Source organism: Phymastichus coffea, unplaced genomic scaffold (assembly GCF_024137745.1).
Source record: "Phymastichus coffea isolate CEN01 unplaced genomic scaffold, Cenicafe_Pcof_1.1 PCOF00004, whole genome shotgun sequence".
Classification (NCBI taxonomy): Eukaryota; Metazoa; Arthropoda; class Insecta; order Hymenoptera; family Eulophidae; genus Phymastichus; species Phymastichus coffea.
The window spans coordinates 13,043,599-13,060,446 of NW_026706815.1; the positions used below are offsets into that span (position 1 = coordinate 13,043,599).

A 16,848-nucleotide genomic window follows, 5' to 3' on the forward strand; every position below is an offset into this window, starting at 1 on the left:
TAGTTGGTAAGAAGCTATTGTGTATTAGATTAAAATTTTGATAGATTGTTCTGTTCGTCATGACTCAAGGTAGCGATTTTATAATAAATATATGTGGTAAAAAGTGAGAATATTTATTGCGATCGCCTTTCCTCTTCTGCTTTGCTGGGAGCAATACACCGCCTCCCTTACCTCCCCCTTAAAGAATTAGGTGATAGCGGGAAAGGATTGCCGGCCAAGGACGGCCGTCGCTATTACAAAGAATAAAAAGAATTCAATAAAAGATTCAATTTACTTAAATAAATAATGAAAAATATATAGGGATAAGTAGGAATACATAATTACAAAAGATGTCATAGATTTCGTTGTTCTTTTACAGTTTTGAAGTTTTTACAAATATCTAATCCAGCCTCCCTTTATTAAGTAATTTCGAAGGATAGATGGATTAGATATTTATATAGGGCTTAAAAATGAATAAGAACGAAATTTACAAAGCGCCAATCTTAAACTTTATAAAATAAAATATGCTAGATCAATTTCTAAAGAATAGTAAAACGGCCATATATTTGAAATTAGCGCTTCGCAGTCATAATTACAATTTCTATGTTTATAATTTCATAGAGCTAGTAAATGGATTTGTTAGTCTACTAGACTTAACTCACATATCAGATTTACTTTTTTTGAAAGGTGTTTAGGGTAGGGAGAGATATGTATATTCATGTATATTGAAGAAATTTGTTGACTCTAAATCCATCTAAATTGTACTAAAATTATATAAATCAAGAGAAATAATTATTTTATTAAAACTTTAACTAATGTTTTTATTGATTAGAAAATAATTTAAAAAATTAAATGTACAGGGCTGCTGCTCTTCCTGTCACCTTCCATTTGATGACTGAAAAATTACGAGTTGATGCTCGCGTAACTCGGTTTGTGCTGCCTATTGGTTGCAACATCAATATGGATGGAACGGCAATGTTCGTTGCCATAGCAAGTATTTTCATTGCTCAAATGAATGGCATATTACTAGGTTTTGGAGAAATCGTCACAGTTGTGTAAGTTAAGCTGTGTTTCTATATATATATATATATATATATGTATATATCTATCATCTACTAGAAAGTATTAAGTTATTAATATTCTAGTTTTGAAAAATCGTGTTGAGTTGAACTACTCTTAACAATAATGTACTAACCTGATAAAATAAAACTTTTTAATTTTTAACCATTATATTTTAAGTTTTTTTATTATCTTAATTAGATTATTAGATTTTTGAATAAAAACTGTTCAATACACGACCCAATCAAATTTCGAATTTTAATTGTAACTTAGATTTACATTGACGATTGAAATACCTTTAGTGTGTACCAATACTATTTTAGACCCTATTTGAAAACTTTATTTAATTTAACGTAATTAGACAACAGTATATTACAAGTCGTAAGACATAATATACTATGAAATAGCATAGCAATTATGCCTGTCCAAAGTGGTGACAAATTCGTCCCTCGAAGTATTCATTGAGTTCTTCCGATTTGGTTGTAGGCTTATTGCTCCGTTATTATATTTAGACTTTTTTACTAGATTTCTGAAAGTTATGCCGTTGCTTATTATAATTTCTTTATAGTTGGACTTATAATCCTTACCGCAGTAAGTGTAATGTCCCAGTTAAAACCAATGGTTTCATTGTAAGTTTATCGCCTACAACAAAACTTATGCCCTCTGATCATTTCAGTTATGAGCTTTTCGTGAACACCATCAATAGCTTTCTGATTTCGTACATCTGTCCAACCTTTAATCCGACTTTCCATTCTGTTTTACTTTTTAAGGTAGCTGTTCCCTAAAGCTCAATAGACTCACGTAGTCGACTCTCAGACTGCATCGCACATTTGACCTGCGTTCATGCGCAGTATTGCGTAGTCGCAGTTTGTGATGTAAATACGTTGGTCTGCTCTTTTATTCTCTTTGTGCATAACCTCTTTTGCTCCATTATCGCGTTTATACGTATCTCGTAATCTCATACTTGTTTATTGACTGACAAAATGCCGCCCTTACACTATACAAGAGGAAAGAAGAAAAGCAAATTTGCAAAAAAAAAGTAATTAATTCACGAGAACGTCTGCTCGCATGTGTTGCAGAAACGAGGAGAAACGAAAACACGTAAGTAAAATACCGTTTTATGATTTCATCAATCGTTGCAGCAAATAAATATATTTAGAATATAATTATTGAAAGAGAGCAAACTACCAATTTTAGAATATAACTACATACTTCCTATTAAAAACTTTTTAGGATGAAACAAATAAGTATGCTTCCACTTATGAGCCAGTAACCCGTGCGATGAACTTCAACGTATTATCAGAAGAGATGTGGTGCAGTAAATGCCAGTTGCCTTTATCATTCAAGGATAGAGTGAGTGAGAAGAGAATGGGTCTAGCAAGTGTATTTACGATAAATTACACAAAATGCGGTTCACTGAAATATGTTCATAGTCAAAAATACAATTCAGTTGACAAAACGTATGAAGCTAATGGAAAATTAGCCTTTGGTAACTTGACTTTATAATATATAAAAAAATATAAATTGATTTACGTTCAAATTATAAATGAGATTTAATATTATTTACAGGAATGTTTGACACTGGCATTGGAGCCTCATATATTAATGCATTCATGTCAAGCATGGACATGCCTACACTTTCACCAAAAACTATAAAAAAATATGAGAGGCAAGTTGGAGCAGCCATAGAGGAAGTTTGTAACAAATCATGTGTGGGGACTGTACAGTTAGAGAAGAAGATGATCTTGGAAAAGAAGCCTGAGGAAGCCATGTAAGATTGTTTTGTACGGTATGGTGAAACCAATGGCTGAATAAGAGGTACACTGACAGACAAAATGCATATCTGTTCGCTAACTTCACTGAAAATATCATACAGTAACACAGTAAATGTAAATACACCTATAGTTTTATTTCTACACTATTATTGAATCGAAAAAATATTATGCACAATATAAAAATGTGGATTTTGAGTAATGTATAATTGAAACTAGTGTTTAAAAATTAAGTTGATTTATATTCCAAAATGAATTGTGCTACTATTTTTATATATGATATATAATTATATTTTTTATATGATTTTATATGATATAATTCTATATTTTTATTTAATATAATCTTAAATAGTGTTTAAGTTAACACAGCAGTTATTGATATTACAAAGCTTCGATTCGATTCATATGTACACTATGAACATTTCTATTTATATACCCTTTTGTAACGGGGGAGGTTATCTAACAAAAATGAGAAATTTATTTAAGCACAAACTTCCACGGTGCAGAGCTAACCGCCGCTCCGTTAAACACGTATAATTATACGTGTATTCGCCTTTATGTCAGATGATTTCTTTTCGGTGTCTTCTTTCCAACTCAGTTGAACTCACCTTGAGTCACTTGACTTGTGACATTCGCTCTATCTTAGGTGTGAGTGACTTTATACCTAATCCGCTTAATCCTCTAGATGATATCGGATTAAAACCTAAGCTTTTATAAATCGCTTAAGCTAATAGGAAATGAAATGACGTGATCGGCGAATAAAATTAACTAAGTTTAATCAATAAAAACTACAGTCTTTCATGGGCCGAAAGACTAACGCACGCGAATAGGATTTACAATTAATTATTAATATTCGGTGAGAGAGAGAGAAAGAGAGAGAGAGAGAGAATTCGAAAATTACCGCGAAAACTAACGCTCGGCGCGAATACAAAAAGATTCAAGATCATGGTTGACAAATTACTTTCGAACGTATTTTGTCATGCAACAATAAAGGGAGGTGCACCTACCCTGCGGTGTAATTACGGTGATCAGCCGTAATTGTTGAAGTGAAGAAATCTGCTCCTCGGATCAATCAGCTGGCTGCCTCGAATCTGTTGCTATCTGCGATATTGCTGCTACTACCAAAAATGCTGCTGCTACCAAAATGCTGCTATTCACTACTTCCTTGCAACTCACACACGCACGTATCAAAATTGTCCCAGGAAACTTAAACTTTTAACGGCGAAACTCAGTGCAAAGATTTAAGCGGTATAATCGCTATAATTTTGTCAACCGTGATCTTGAATCTTTTTGTATTCGCATCGAGCATTAGTTATCGCGGTAATTTTCGAATTCTCTCTCTCTCTCTCTCTCTCTTTATCTCTCTCTCTTTCTCTCTTTCTCTCTCTCTCTCTCTCTCTCTCTCTCTCTCTCTCACTAAATATTAACAATTAATTGTAAATCCTATTCGCGTGCGTTAGTCTTTCGGCCCATAAAAGACTGTAGTTTTTATTGATTAAACTTAGTTAATTTTATTCGCCGATTACGTCATTTTATTTCCTATTAGCTTAAGCGATTTATAAAAGCTTAGGTTTTAATCCGATATCATCTAGAGGATTAAGCGGATTAGGTATAAAGTCACTCACACTTAGGATAGAGCGAATGTCACAAGTCAAGTGACTCAAGGCGAGTTCAACTCAGTTGGAAAGAAGACATCAAAACGAAATCATCTGACATAAAGGCGAATATACGTATAATTATACGTGTTTAACGGAGCAGCGTTAGCTCTGCATCGTGGGAGCTTGTGCTTAAATAAATTTCTCATTTTTGTTAGATAACCTCCCCCGTTACGTGACGCCCAACGTGGGGCCATGCAACGGGGAAGGTTACTTTGTATAATTATACTATTTGACTTAATAAAAAACAAAATTATTGAAAATATATATTTTGTACTCAATGTAGTACTGCAGGAATGGTCTCGTATCCCTAGAATAAAAATTTATATTTTAGATTTAATGAAAATTGTGAGAATGTATCACAATTTCTACCTGTTGGGTTGAAATCACCATTCGACACCGGTTGGCAAAAACGAGGGAATGGTCGCTCGTATATCAATTTGAATGGTAAGACAGTTTTTTGAAAGACTTATTGTATGGAATATGCAATTTACATAATACTTATTCCATTAGGCCATGGTACCGCTGTTGTTCATTACTCTGGTAAAGTGTTATCTTTGGGTATTCGGTGTAAAGACTGCCGAAAATGTAAGCTTGGATTTTCAAAGAGTGAACAAGATTGCAGGCAAAATTATGAAAATTCTGCTAAATCAATGGAGTCTGACATAGCCGTAGATATATACACAAACAATCCCATTTTCAAACAAGAAAACGTTCAAATAGGAACAATAATTGTCGATGAAGACAGTTGTACGATTGCAGCAGTAAGACGAGCTGCTCCTTACGCTGTTGACAAGTGGTCTGATTTAAATCATGTCAAAAAAGGATTCACCAGTCATCTACATAGTATGAAGCTTCCTGCCATGTTCATATCTTATTTTAGTAAATTTTTTACAATTGCAATCTAGCAAAATGAGAGAGATGCTACGAAAATTGAAAAAGCATTACAAGCTATTGTACCTCATGCGTACGGTGATCACAGTCAATGTGATAATTGGTGTGAAGGCACTAGAAATGTAAAGTATATTTATAAACATCTTCCATGTGGTGAAACTCTAATCGATTCTAATTTAAAAACAAAATTGATAGAATTAATCAATCGTTACGCAGACAATTCATCAAAAATAGCACAGTGTGCTTCTACACAGATTAACGAGTCATTGAATCAAATAATAGCTAGAAAAAATTCCAAGTTTAGGTACTACGCAGGATCTGAGTCACTAATTTTTCGTGTGAAAGCAAGTATTTCTCAAAAAAATCTCGGTAGACAGTATGCAACGCGCGTTTTTAAAAAGATGGGCTATGCATAAAGTGCCACGAATATCGCTTATAGAAAACAGACAAACAAATTTCGCCAAATGACGACACTACGTACAAGTAGTATATTAAATAAACAAAGGAGACTAGTGTTAAAAAACTCAAAAACTTTGAAAAATGTTGCGTGTGAAAAAAAAAGGAATCTCATATGAAAGTGGATTTCCTCCAAACGAAGTATCAAGTTTGATAATTCAAACCATCGCTATCACTTATGAAAAAGTTGACTTAAACGAATGTAAGGTTTTACTCTATGATTTGAAAACAACAGGAACCTCGATTAACGATGAAATTGTTCAAGGAAGACATCATGTCATTCAAATTATAAACATTTATCTTATACAATTTATAATATTATATAATATAAACTGACTTTTTCTCAGATTTCAGCAGACTCTTTTACAGATCTTAATCCTTTCAATGCTTACATCATCCCTTCGAAACAGTTTTCAAAAGTGGCATCTGAAATTATTGGGCTACATGTTTTTAATGATGAATTATATTTGTATGAGAATCCTGTCGAAGCAATATCTGCAAAGGTTACTTGCGAAAATTTTTTAGAATACCTAGGAAGCTTTAAAAGTCCTGTGATTTTAGTGGCGCATAATGGATTTTCGTAAGAATAATTTTTTTTACGCATATTCTACATTTCTAAAAGCATTATCGCCATAAAAACTTGATTGTGTATTGCTTACAGGTTTGACAATTCAAGATTGACAAGATTATTGCAAAAATGACAATTGTATGAAAATTCTAAAAATATTGTCACAGATTTTGCTGATTCGTATCAATTTTTGAAAAATATTCTCGTAGATACAGTGAAACAGAAAAAGAAATTTACAGTAAATGATATGATGCGCGATTATTTGCCTGAAAAAAAAAATCGTTTTCTCTTCACAATGCAATAGATGACGTTCAAGTTCTTAAAAAGTTACTGCTAACAATTATTAAAAAATACACTATTATTAAAAAATATTCTAAAAGTATTTCAGACATTATTAAAAAAAAGGAGTTAAAAACAAAGACAACAAATAATAAAGCTACTTGGCAAAAGTACAAAAGTTTATTATTTAATGTAACGATTAATAAGTTGGCTAGGGCTAACATTACTTTTGAAATTATGGAAACAATTTTTGAAAAACATGGTATACAGAGAGTGTACTCAACGTGCGCAGAAATTGTGAATAATAAGCCCCGCGTAACAAAAAACGCAAATATTTTGCAGTCAATATATAGTTTATTTACTACGAATACGCTAAGTGATAAATAGGATAATAAAAACTGTTTATTATAATAATCTAAATGTAGACTCTCTTTTGCGTTATAAATTATTAAATTGTATTCTTAAATTATTCAAATTTTTGTAAAACGACTGATGTTATTATGATTATTATTAAATAGTGTTTTGGAATCATCACACAAGAGAAATAAATAATAATTTATTGAAAAACTCGTGTTTAATATTCCAACCTCACTTGTCGTATTTGAATTGCGCTTGTGCCAGGAGCATATAAGCACGACCGGATGTTATGTCCGTAAGGTAACTGCAACGACTTTATACTTTGAATATCTTTTGAAAACGCACGTTGACTCCCAATTACAAAAATACTATCAAGATCCTTATCATTTTAACTATAAGTTCTCAATTTTTTAAATGATTATCTAGTTTATTTGTTGAGATATTAATTTTTGAGCAACAGAAACCGATAGGAATCCTATGAGCCCATGTTAAACAAGTCAACTTTAAGAGGCTCGTTCTGAAAATTTTCAATGTTGACAGGAGTTGAAATTTCGGCAGAAAATTTACTATTACTTAAGGAACAGCATTTCAAAATTTCATGATGATCTCCAGTTTTTGAGTTTAGGGAACAGCTACCTTAAGCATTTTAGAATAAACGATGTTCGTGACCTTATTTGCTTTATCCAGTTTTCTCCATTAGTCTAATTACGAGTTTCTTTTTTGTCATATTTTTCTTTTACTCGGATACCAACTCGTTTTTTGTTAGCACTTATTTTCCTTTTCTTTTTCACTTTCTGTTCATCTCTGCTAGTAGGTAAACTAGAGAGTCCACAGATCAGGGGGGTCTCAGATCAAGGGAGTCTTAGATTAGTGATCTGAAGTGCATGAGTTATCAGATCAGCACTCTTAGATCACGCGCGAGAGTCCCGCCCCTCCCCCTACCCACCCAGTCTAAAATACGGTTTAAATATTAAAATTTAATTATATTTAATTGAATTTAATTTATTTATATAAATTATTTATGGAAATATGCAATGCAGATGTAGTTCAGCGAAAAAATGAGCACACACTACGGGGAATAGAACTCGCGTCCTATGGATCAATAGACCGTAGCCTCTAATAACTGAGCCACGGCTGCTTTTACATCTTGATATTTCGTACTGCGTATATTAGCTACACAGTCAAAAAACGACTAGAACAACGTCCCCGCGCCTCGCGCACCTCCCCCCTCCCCCACCCCCTAGTTAATCCGTGTGTGCACGTTTTAAAAAAAAAATATACTCATTAATAATAATAATTAATAATTAATGAATTAGTGGAGCAGGGGGGGGGGTTAATACTAAATATATACATTGTTTTTTCTTAAAGGAATTTTTTTATTTATAAAAAATAAGTCTTATTTAATTTTATATGTATGTATATGAAACTTTTGTATACATAAAAATACATCTTATTATATAATTATTGTAACAGGGGGAAATAGGTCGTGCAAATGTGGAATATATTTGCAAAATATCCCTCGATGCAGAGCTAACCGCCACTCTGTTAAACACGTAATAGTGTATACGTGAACTTGCCTTTATGATTGACACATACTCGTACTCCAACTTCACGTACGTATTTTTTCCAGTTGAACTCACCTTAAGTCACCTGATTTGCGATGTTCGTCTCTCGTATCGTGTGTGAATGCTAATGTTGATCCGCTATTGTCCCCTAGGCTAAGTCGTTCAAATATTTCCGGGAAATGAGCTTACTGACCGTAAATAAAGAGTGTAATGCAGCGAAATGTAAACAATAATTCTTTTAATCTAATTTACTATTAAATACACCGATCGAAGGCCGAAAGTCTTTCACGCACGCTCAGGTTAAAAAATATTATCGGGGAGAGAGAGAAGGAAAACACAAAATTAAGTCGGCGCGAACTAATTTACGGTTCTCATGATCGCCCGTCGAATCGTCGCTAATCCTACCTAGTTCACAAATCTATCTTAAATAAACACGTAAATAAAGTAGGTGCACCTACCCTTCGTTGCGGTTACGGTAACAATGTAATGTAACAATTAATGTAATGTAATGTAACAATGTAATCAGCCGTAACCATTAACTTTTCAACTTTAGTTTGGGCTCCTGGACCATAGAGATAATACAAATAGAGTAGGTATGCCATATACCCGAGTTGAAGTGGGGAGGTCCGCTTGTTAGAAAGAGAGAGACGATGACTTTGGCAGCGCTGTCCTTGTCTACTGGAGCATGCGCAGTGACTTCATTCATGCTCGCGCCTAAAACTAACTCTATGAAAGTAATCGCCTTTTCGCAATAATTTTTTACGTGGTATTTGATATAACTGATTGAACAAATTAAACTTACGAAGAATTTTTTTCTCAAATTGTATGCTAATAATGAAAAAAGGATTTATTCTATTGACACTTCCCGGTTTATATAGTGCATATGCATATATATGTCGAATTACTCCATAAACCAATTTTATATATTAAATAATGCTGATAAAAGAATGCTCCTTATAATATATTTGAGTGATAAAATAATTATAGCCCAAGCTTATCTACGAATTATTTGGTCAAGCTCCTGAGGCTACAAGTTTTTCAACTACTTTCAACCTTATCTAATCATAATAACTGTGATGGCTGAGGTCGTAGCGTTACAATCTAATGATTTTGCATTTCGAGTTCAAATCTCGCGATTTTTTTTTTTCAAACAATATTATTTTTATAACTAGTTTTTAAGTATATTTGATTTGAAGTTCTTGCCGGCAACACCGCAAAATTTATTATAGAAAAAATGGAAAGTACTCTTGAAAAAAAATTATCAAACCACTAAATAACCATATGTCATTTGTTAATCACATATGTTTTGTTGTTCTTTGTTATTTGATTGACCTAATAATATATTGAAAAGCTTAGCTGTTAAAAAAAATGTTGCGTTACGTAGTAATTGAAGGTTTCAATTTGCAGCTTTTTTGTCCAAGGTTATTTATGAAAATCTTCCGTTTTATTAAAAAATATTATTTTATGTTTGAATATGGTTAATAAAATTAACATTTATAATTGTGGTCATATTTTAAATAAGGATAATGACAGTGTCACATACTATTGAACGAAGAAGTAATATTTATTAAAATCAACGCATTTTATAGTTGTTACATACAAGGTAGGGAAACAAATTATTTATAAATAAATAAATTTGAAAATCTACATCTCTTAACAAATTAATTAACAACAGTATTACACAATCTTAATAGTGAAGATTCAATCATCACGAAATCTATAATGTTTATTATACCTTTACACGAAAAATATTAGTTGTCTTTGGACATTGTTATTTGTCAATATCAACATAGTTAGAAATATCACATTATACATTTGGTATTGAGATGAAAACACCTACTGACCCTTGAAATGGGTTAATTTGTTATAGTGAATCCTTATCCTACTTTTATGATCATTCAATTTATCGCTTTCGTGTTTCAGACGTTTATCTATGTAACTTTGGACTATTAGATAAATTAATTGTTGCCTGTGATCATACAACGGTTCCTGTTCCAAATAATGTTTTTCATCATCAAAGATACGCGGAGGCAAGATTTTTAAGGTTTCCGTAACAATTCTGTAATTAACTGTCTTTGAGAACAATACATTTTTATTTTGTCTGATGACTCTCTCTGCAAAATGACATGTCAAATTAACATCATCTGATGCGAATATTAAGCCACCACGATCTTTCAAAATCGATAATTTCGATTTAGATAACGGGGCAATTTGCAACATTTTTTTACACCTTTCACAGTATATTTTACTTTTTATAGTACGTACTACTGCTCCAGCAGTATGTTTCACGATGTCGTCCAGGTACTCTGATTGTACCCATGAATTCTTTTTAGAATAATCGTGTTCGCTCATGTTGTAATCACAGTGTAACAGTTTATTCATACCAAAAGACATCATCTTGCTTATTTGTTTTGGAGATATGCTTTTTCTTTTTGGTTGTACGTCTATGTTGTTGTCTGGAATTTTGTTTCTGTTTGAATTTTCAATTACATTTGGTTGATCTATTTCATTTCGTTTATCATCGATAATATCTTGAGCATCAAATATCATTAATGTGTTGTCTTGAGGTACGCAATTGGCAGTTGCAGGAACCGTAACATTCATATTATTTAATAATAACTTCTTATATGCTGACTGAAACTGAATGACTGTTGGATTACTAGTGAAGCCGTTCATACGTCTTATAAGAGCGAAAAACATTTCCAGGTGATCTTGTGATAGTTTATATGCTAAAACGTAAGAAACCACTTTTTTTTTAAATAAATCTATGCAAAGAGAATAAAAATATTCTAGGGAAATTATAAAACCTACAAAACCTGTTCGAATAGTAGTACACTTCAAGACTGGAACTTTTTTAGAAAAAAATTTTTGCTCTGTATTTTCACCGGTTTTTGTTTCACTTTGCCCATTCGGACATTTGTCTTAGTCGTTGACTTTATTTTTACCTTTATTTTTACCTTTAATTGGTACTTCAACGTTCGCCTCCAGTTTTTCTATATACTGCTCAAAAGCGTCAATCTTCAATCGTAATTCTGGTAAATCTTTTTCTGTCATCTCATTTCGACCAGGAGTTTTACAAAATTTATTTTTGCTGTTAAGAATATCGAACATTTCGTCAAATATTTTACAGAATTTAGCCGTAGCGGCAGCGTCTTCAAATATTGGATCTTTCAATTCAGTCTTTAAATATGTTAAAGCTAAAGATGAACTTGCACTTAAAACCTGAGAAGCAAGAAAGACTTTCATCTTTTCATTATAAAAGTAAACATGGCGATTGCGAACTTTGCAGGCACAGTGTAATTCCTCGCTGTACTGTTTATTGTTCAAATTTATTATGTGTGTCCAACTGATAATGTCCTTATGATCGTATGTAAAGGGGCCTTTTTCGGCTAAATAATTTCTGATCAATTTTAACATATGGCATGCGTCAAGAAAACAGTAAACCGGTTCGTTTGTCGCCAGATGTGTAAAGAATGGACTGAAAGTTTTTTTATTCGTAAAATCAAAATTTGCTCCTAACAGCCTGCAACACCTAAGGTTCGATTCATCACCGTCGAAAGTTACGCTAACAAAATTAATTCGATGCTCATGCAATTTAATTAATAAGTCTCGCAAAAGTATAGATTTTCCTTCGCCGGTAACCGAATTAGTTAAATAATAAGCCACGGGAGTTTTGAAACCGCCATTAATGTTAACTAGCATGCATACTAAAGCTTTCTTAGCTTTCTGTAGTTTTTCTTTTTTGTCCGTTTGCTCTAATTGACCCCCAAAATCTTCAAATCTCTTCCATTCTTTTGATTATTGACAGTACTCCGCCCACTCTTTAATGTTTACTTCGTCGAAAGTCAAATTGAAAACCAATTGTTTTCCTTTTTTCGACTCATTTGCAACCATTTCTGATACGTGCTTTATTATTTCTTCGGATATTCCTGGCTTATAATTTTTCGAGCAACTCCACTTATTCAGCGTTTCAACGCAAGGTAAGCATTTCAAGAAACTTTTTCTTACCATCTCGTACGCAGCAGGAGAATGAAAATGTAAACTTCGAGCAAAAGTTTTGAGATGTGCAGGAAAAGGACTTGTAGGTTTATTGTTTTTCATCCGCGAAATCAATTGCTTGACATGCTCAGGGAGTTCCTAGTGATAAGAAAAAAGACAATTGTTTAGAAAGTAGAAAAGTCAATAAGCTATAGCAAATAAGAGGATTAAAAAAGGATTTCATGCAACAATTTCTTCTCTCCATGACAAGTGTTATTTGTAGTGGAATAGTCAGGTAATAATTATTTGTAAAAGTAAATGTTATTGTAAAATGATACACTGTACATTCATTGAGTCGAACTAAAAGATTATATTTTAGTATGAATTATCAAATAACCTATAGGTAGTCGGCTGCAGCTGTAGCATTTTCTTCTTTTAATTTTGTAACGAGTTCTTTAATATTGCCAATTTTAATATTTTTCCCTGCGTCTCTCTTACGAAGTGTATCTTTCTGTCTTCTATTGGATAAATGATATTTCAAGAACAGTGTCCATCCCTCATCTGTTTTAAAATGTTCCCTCGATATATGAACAGGTTGTGGTCCATCGAAAAAACGAATTTTTGTTGTTGAAGAAATATGCGAAATATCTATAGGAGCTGCTTGGCGTCTACAAAATACATGTTCATGTATATAGAGCTGATATTTCTGCATACTATAAGTTGATAGAAATAGATGTATCGATTACCTTTTCGAATCTGTACAATTTTTTTCCGACTCGACGACGTTAACATTTTCAACCGAGCTTGATTCCAAATCATTATTAGAGCACAGGTTTTTGCTTGGTATCTCGTTTGAATTTTCAGTACCGCATAAACTCCTATAACATAAATTCACATGAATGAGAAAATTGAATCAATTAATTGTTGATTCTAGATTTTCTAACATTAACCTTTTCAAATTTACACGAATAGCACTTGGCTCAGAATCTCTGCATTTTTTACTTGGTGTCTCATTTAAATTATCAGTATACGGTAACCTCCTATAAAATAAATGCATGTGAAAGAGAAAAGTAAAATAATTGAATAATTGATTGTGTACAATTATAAATTTTCTAAAATTCACCTTTTCAAATTGACGAGAGTATCACTTGGTTCAGAATCTTGAGGTTGCTTTTTATCTTTAGAAATTGCATTTCTAGACACATTTTCAGCTTCACACAAAATTTTATTCTTGCTTAATAATCTAGAAGGAACTGCAGTTGGCAGTAAACGTCTCTTTTTGGTGTATTGATTATTTCCAACAAAAGCATCCTTGTCAAAATGATCACTGCACAGCTTTGTATATTGGGTTACAGATGATTTCATTCCAATTGCCTCCATCCATTTTTGTTGTAAAATCGTTTCACCTGGAAATCTGCAAGAAACAAAGGCAAGGCCACATTGTGATTTCAAACACTATAAAGAATCAATTTTTCTAAAATACTTCATTTTATCATTGATTACATTTAATCATTAAAAAAAATTTGTTTACACTTACTTATGGAAACTTCGAGTACTGTCTCCAGGTACTGCTTCTTTTTTACAGGCAACACAAGAAATCGTCATATTTAATTGAACTGAGATTTTTAAAACATTTTTAACGTTCTTCAAGTTGCTTTTAATAAACTAACTAATAACTTTTAATAAACTAACTAATAACTACATAAAAACAATATTTACATTACGGTATATGGTTAAAGACGTTCAAAAGGAACTGATTCTCTGACAACCATTACATACAAAAGTCACGCACGTGCAGCATCGTTAGAGAGAGATAGAACTGCCAAATCGTTTCTCCATCTCTTTTCATTCGGCCAGTTTCGGCGGATACTTCCACTTACAGGCATGCCTACTCTATCTGTATTATCTCTATGTCCTGGACACCTTGATGCAAACCGCTGCTCGCACCGTTCCCTGCTGGGAGGCTGCTGCTGCTTATACTACTGCAGTGATGGCAATGATGTGCTAGCTGCTTATAATTTAGCTCCTTGTCTCGGGACAATGCTAGTTGGCACTTCACTCACAGTTGTTACTGTTCTTTTTCGGCATTCGAAAAAGGAAAACAATGTGTTCCGGACACTTGCTCAGACTATACTGCTCTTCCAAAATAGCGCGCGCGCCCCCTCTCTCTTCTATAGTTAGTTAGCTAGCGCGCCATGATCGCCACCGAATCGCGAATGACTCGATTCCCTTAATCGATTATCATTGCATTATAAACTATTAATTAAAATTCTTAATTTATATAATCAAATTATATCTACTCTTCTTCCTCTTTATCCATCAGCATCGCCGTTGTCTCGTTAGTTCGTATAAAAGATTCATTTTTCTTAGAGCGAGCACTGACGGTGTCCTTCTACTGCTCCTTTTTTGATGGTTGGATTCGCTGGTTTCGTCGAGGAGCCGCCTCACTATACCTGCTGAAAAAAATATTGAAATTAATTTCAATCAATAAATTGCAACGGTAGTCGATTCGATCAATCGATACGTTCGCGATTCGGTAGCACTCGCGATGCTAGAGCGAACGTCTAACAAAGGAACCACCCCAACCCTCCACCTCCGATTTTTCTGCAATTAAGATATGTTATAGTTCGTAAAAAAATAAAAGACCCGTATTTTTTTTATCCGCGGAAAAAGCTATCTAAGGGATGAAACCCACCCCCAAAAACGGCTCCAAAAGCAGTTCTATAGCAATATCTTTAGTTGTAATGAATATTTTTTTATAAAACATAAAAATACAAGATACTTATAAAAAAAATAACAGACACACATCAATTTGGTCCCCGGAGGTTACAACCCCTACGTTGTATAGAGGAAAAACTGTATTTTTAAGTGTATTTTTACCTTACAAAATCAAAAAATTATGTTAAAATAATTAAAAAAATGATATTCTAGTAGAAAATGATAAAACACAATTGACTTGTTTCGGGGTTTTCCTATTATCTATTATTTCGAGGGTGAACTACCCCTTAATGTTATTAATACAATATAACCAGTAGTTAATCGCAGATTATGCTGGTTATTTCATGTTCTATGACGCTCAAAAAAGCCAAATACATGTATACTTTTGTTCTGCCGAATAAACTATTTAGAGGGTGAAAGCTACCCTCGAAAGTCACCCCTCAGCACCATTTTATAGCGAAATTTTTGTATTTTATGCACAGTTTTCGACGAAACAAATTTAAAAAACTCTTTTAAAAAATTTTAGTTAAATATATAGATTTCGTCTACAGGGGTTGCAACCCCCTAAGACGCTTGAAAGAAAAGCTATGTTTTCAAATATTTTCTTGCAAAATTTTTTCAGAAGTAATGAAGTTTATGAAATTCCGTTTAAAATTTTCCACAAAAGTATACAGTATCCGTCACCAGGGGCTACTACCCCTTCATTAGAGAGCGAACAGAGCATTCATTTGTTATCCTGATCTCCGACCACCCCGAACCCAGTTTCCTTAAACCTTAAACTAGTTACCCTGCCACGCTATAACCCCGAACTCCTACACCCGAATTTCATCAACCCACGAGCTGGTTACCCTGCCACGCTGTAACCTCTAACTCCTACATCCCAGTTTCATCGACCGTCGAGGTGGTTACCCAGCCACGCTGTAACCCCGAACTCCTGCATTCCAATTTTCTAAAATCGGGAACCCAGCTCCCTGTCATTTATAATCCCGATTTCGAAATATTTATAGTATCTTCAAATAAAAGGACATATGCACATTTTTTGTAGAAGATAAAATTTAATTAATTACGTATATTTATGTATAGGTAGGAAATAGCAAATGCAACTGCAGAATGATGCAAATTTTTGAAATTCGAATTAGCTACGGGGAATTTCATTTTTAAATCATTATGTTCAACAAATATTACTACTATCTCTGAGGAAATTCGATTATTATGTTATTACGAAAAAATTCATTAGACAAACTGATTTTACCATATTAATAGGTATATGCACGTATTTCGCGAGGCGGTTTTAGCCAATATAAAAATACTGACATAAGATAATGTTACTCTTATTTTCCACCTGAAACACACTCGAGTATGTGCGTGGCAAAACAAAATCAAACTGTGGCATGACGTGGAAACCACAATCAAGGAATGCGGTTCATGTGGTTCAAATAACAAGATTGAAACTGCAACTGTTATTTTCCTTGATAGAAACCACAATCAACGAATGCGGTTCATGTGGTTCAAATAATAAGATTGGAACTACGACGATGGATATAAAAGAAAACCTGTTGAATACTGGG

General features: G+C 33.2%; 1 protein-coding gene across 4 annotated transcripts in view; it reads left to right on the forward strand.

Annotated features, from left to right (window-relative positions):
• The window catches only part of LOC131666605 (excitatory amino acid transporter), a 521,775-nt gene that overhangs the window by 312,213 nt on the left and 192,714 nt on the right, over positions 1-16,848 (forward strand). For all 4 annotated transcript variants that reach the window (XM_058939426.1, XM_058939436.1, XM_058939453.1 and 1 more), the window contains one exon: positions 840-1,034. In XM_058939426.1, the coding sequence (XP_058795409.1) occupies positions 840-1,034 (195 nt within the window). The remainder of the gene's footprint in view (positions 1-839; positions 1,035-16,848) is intronic.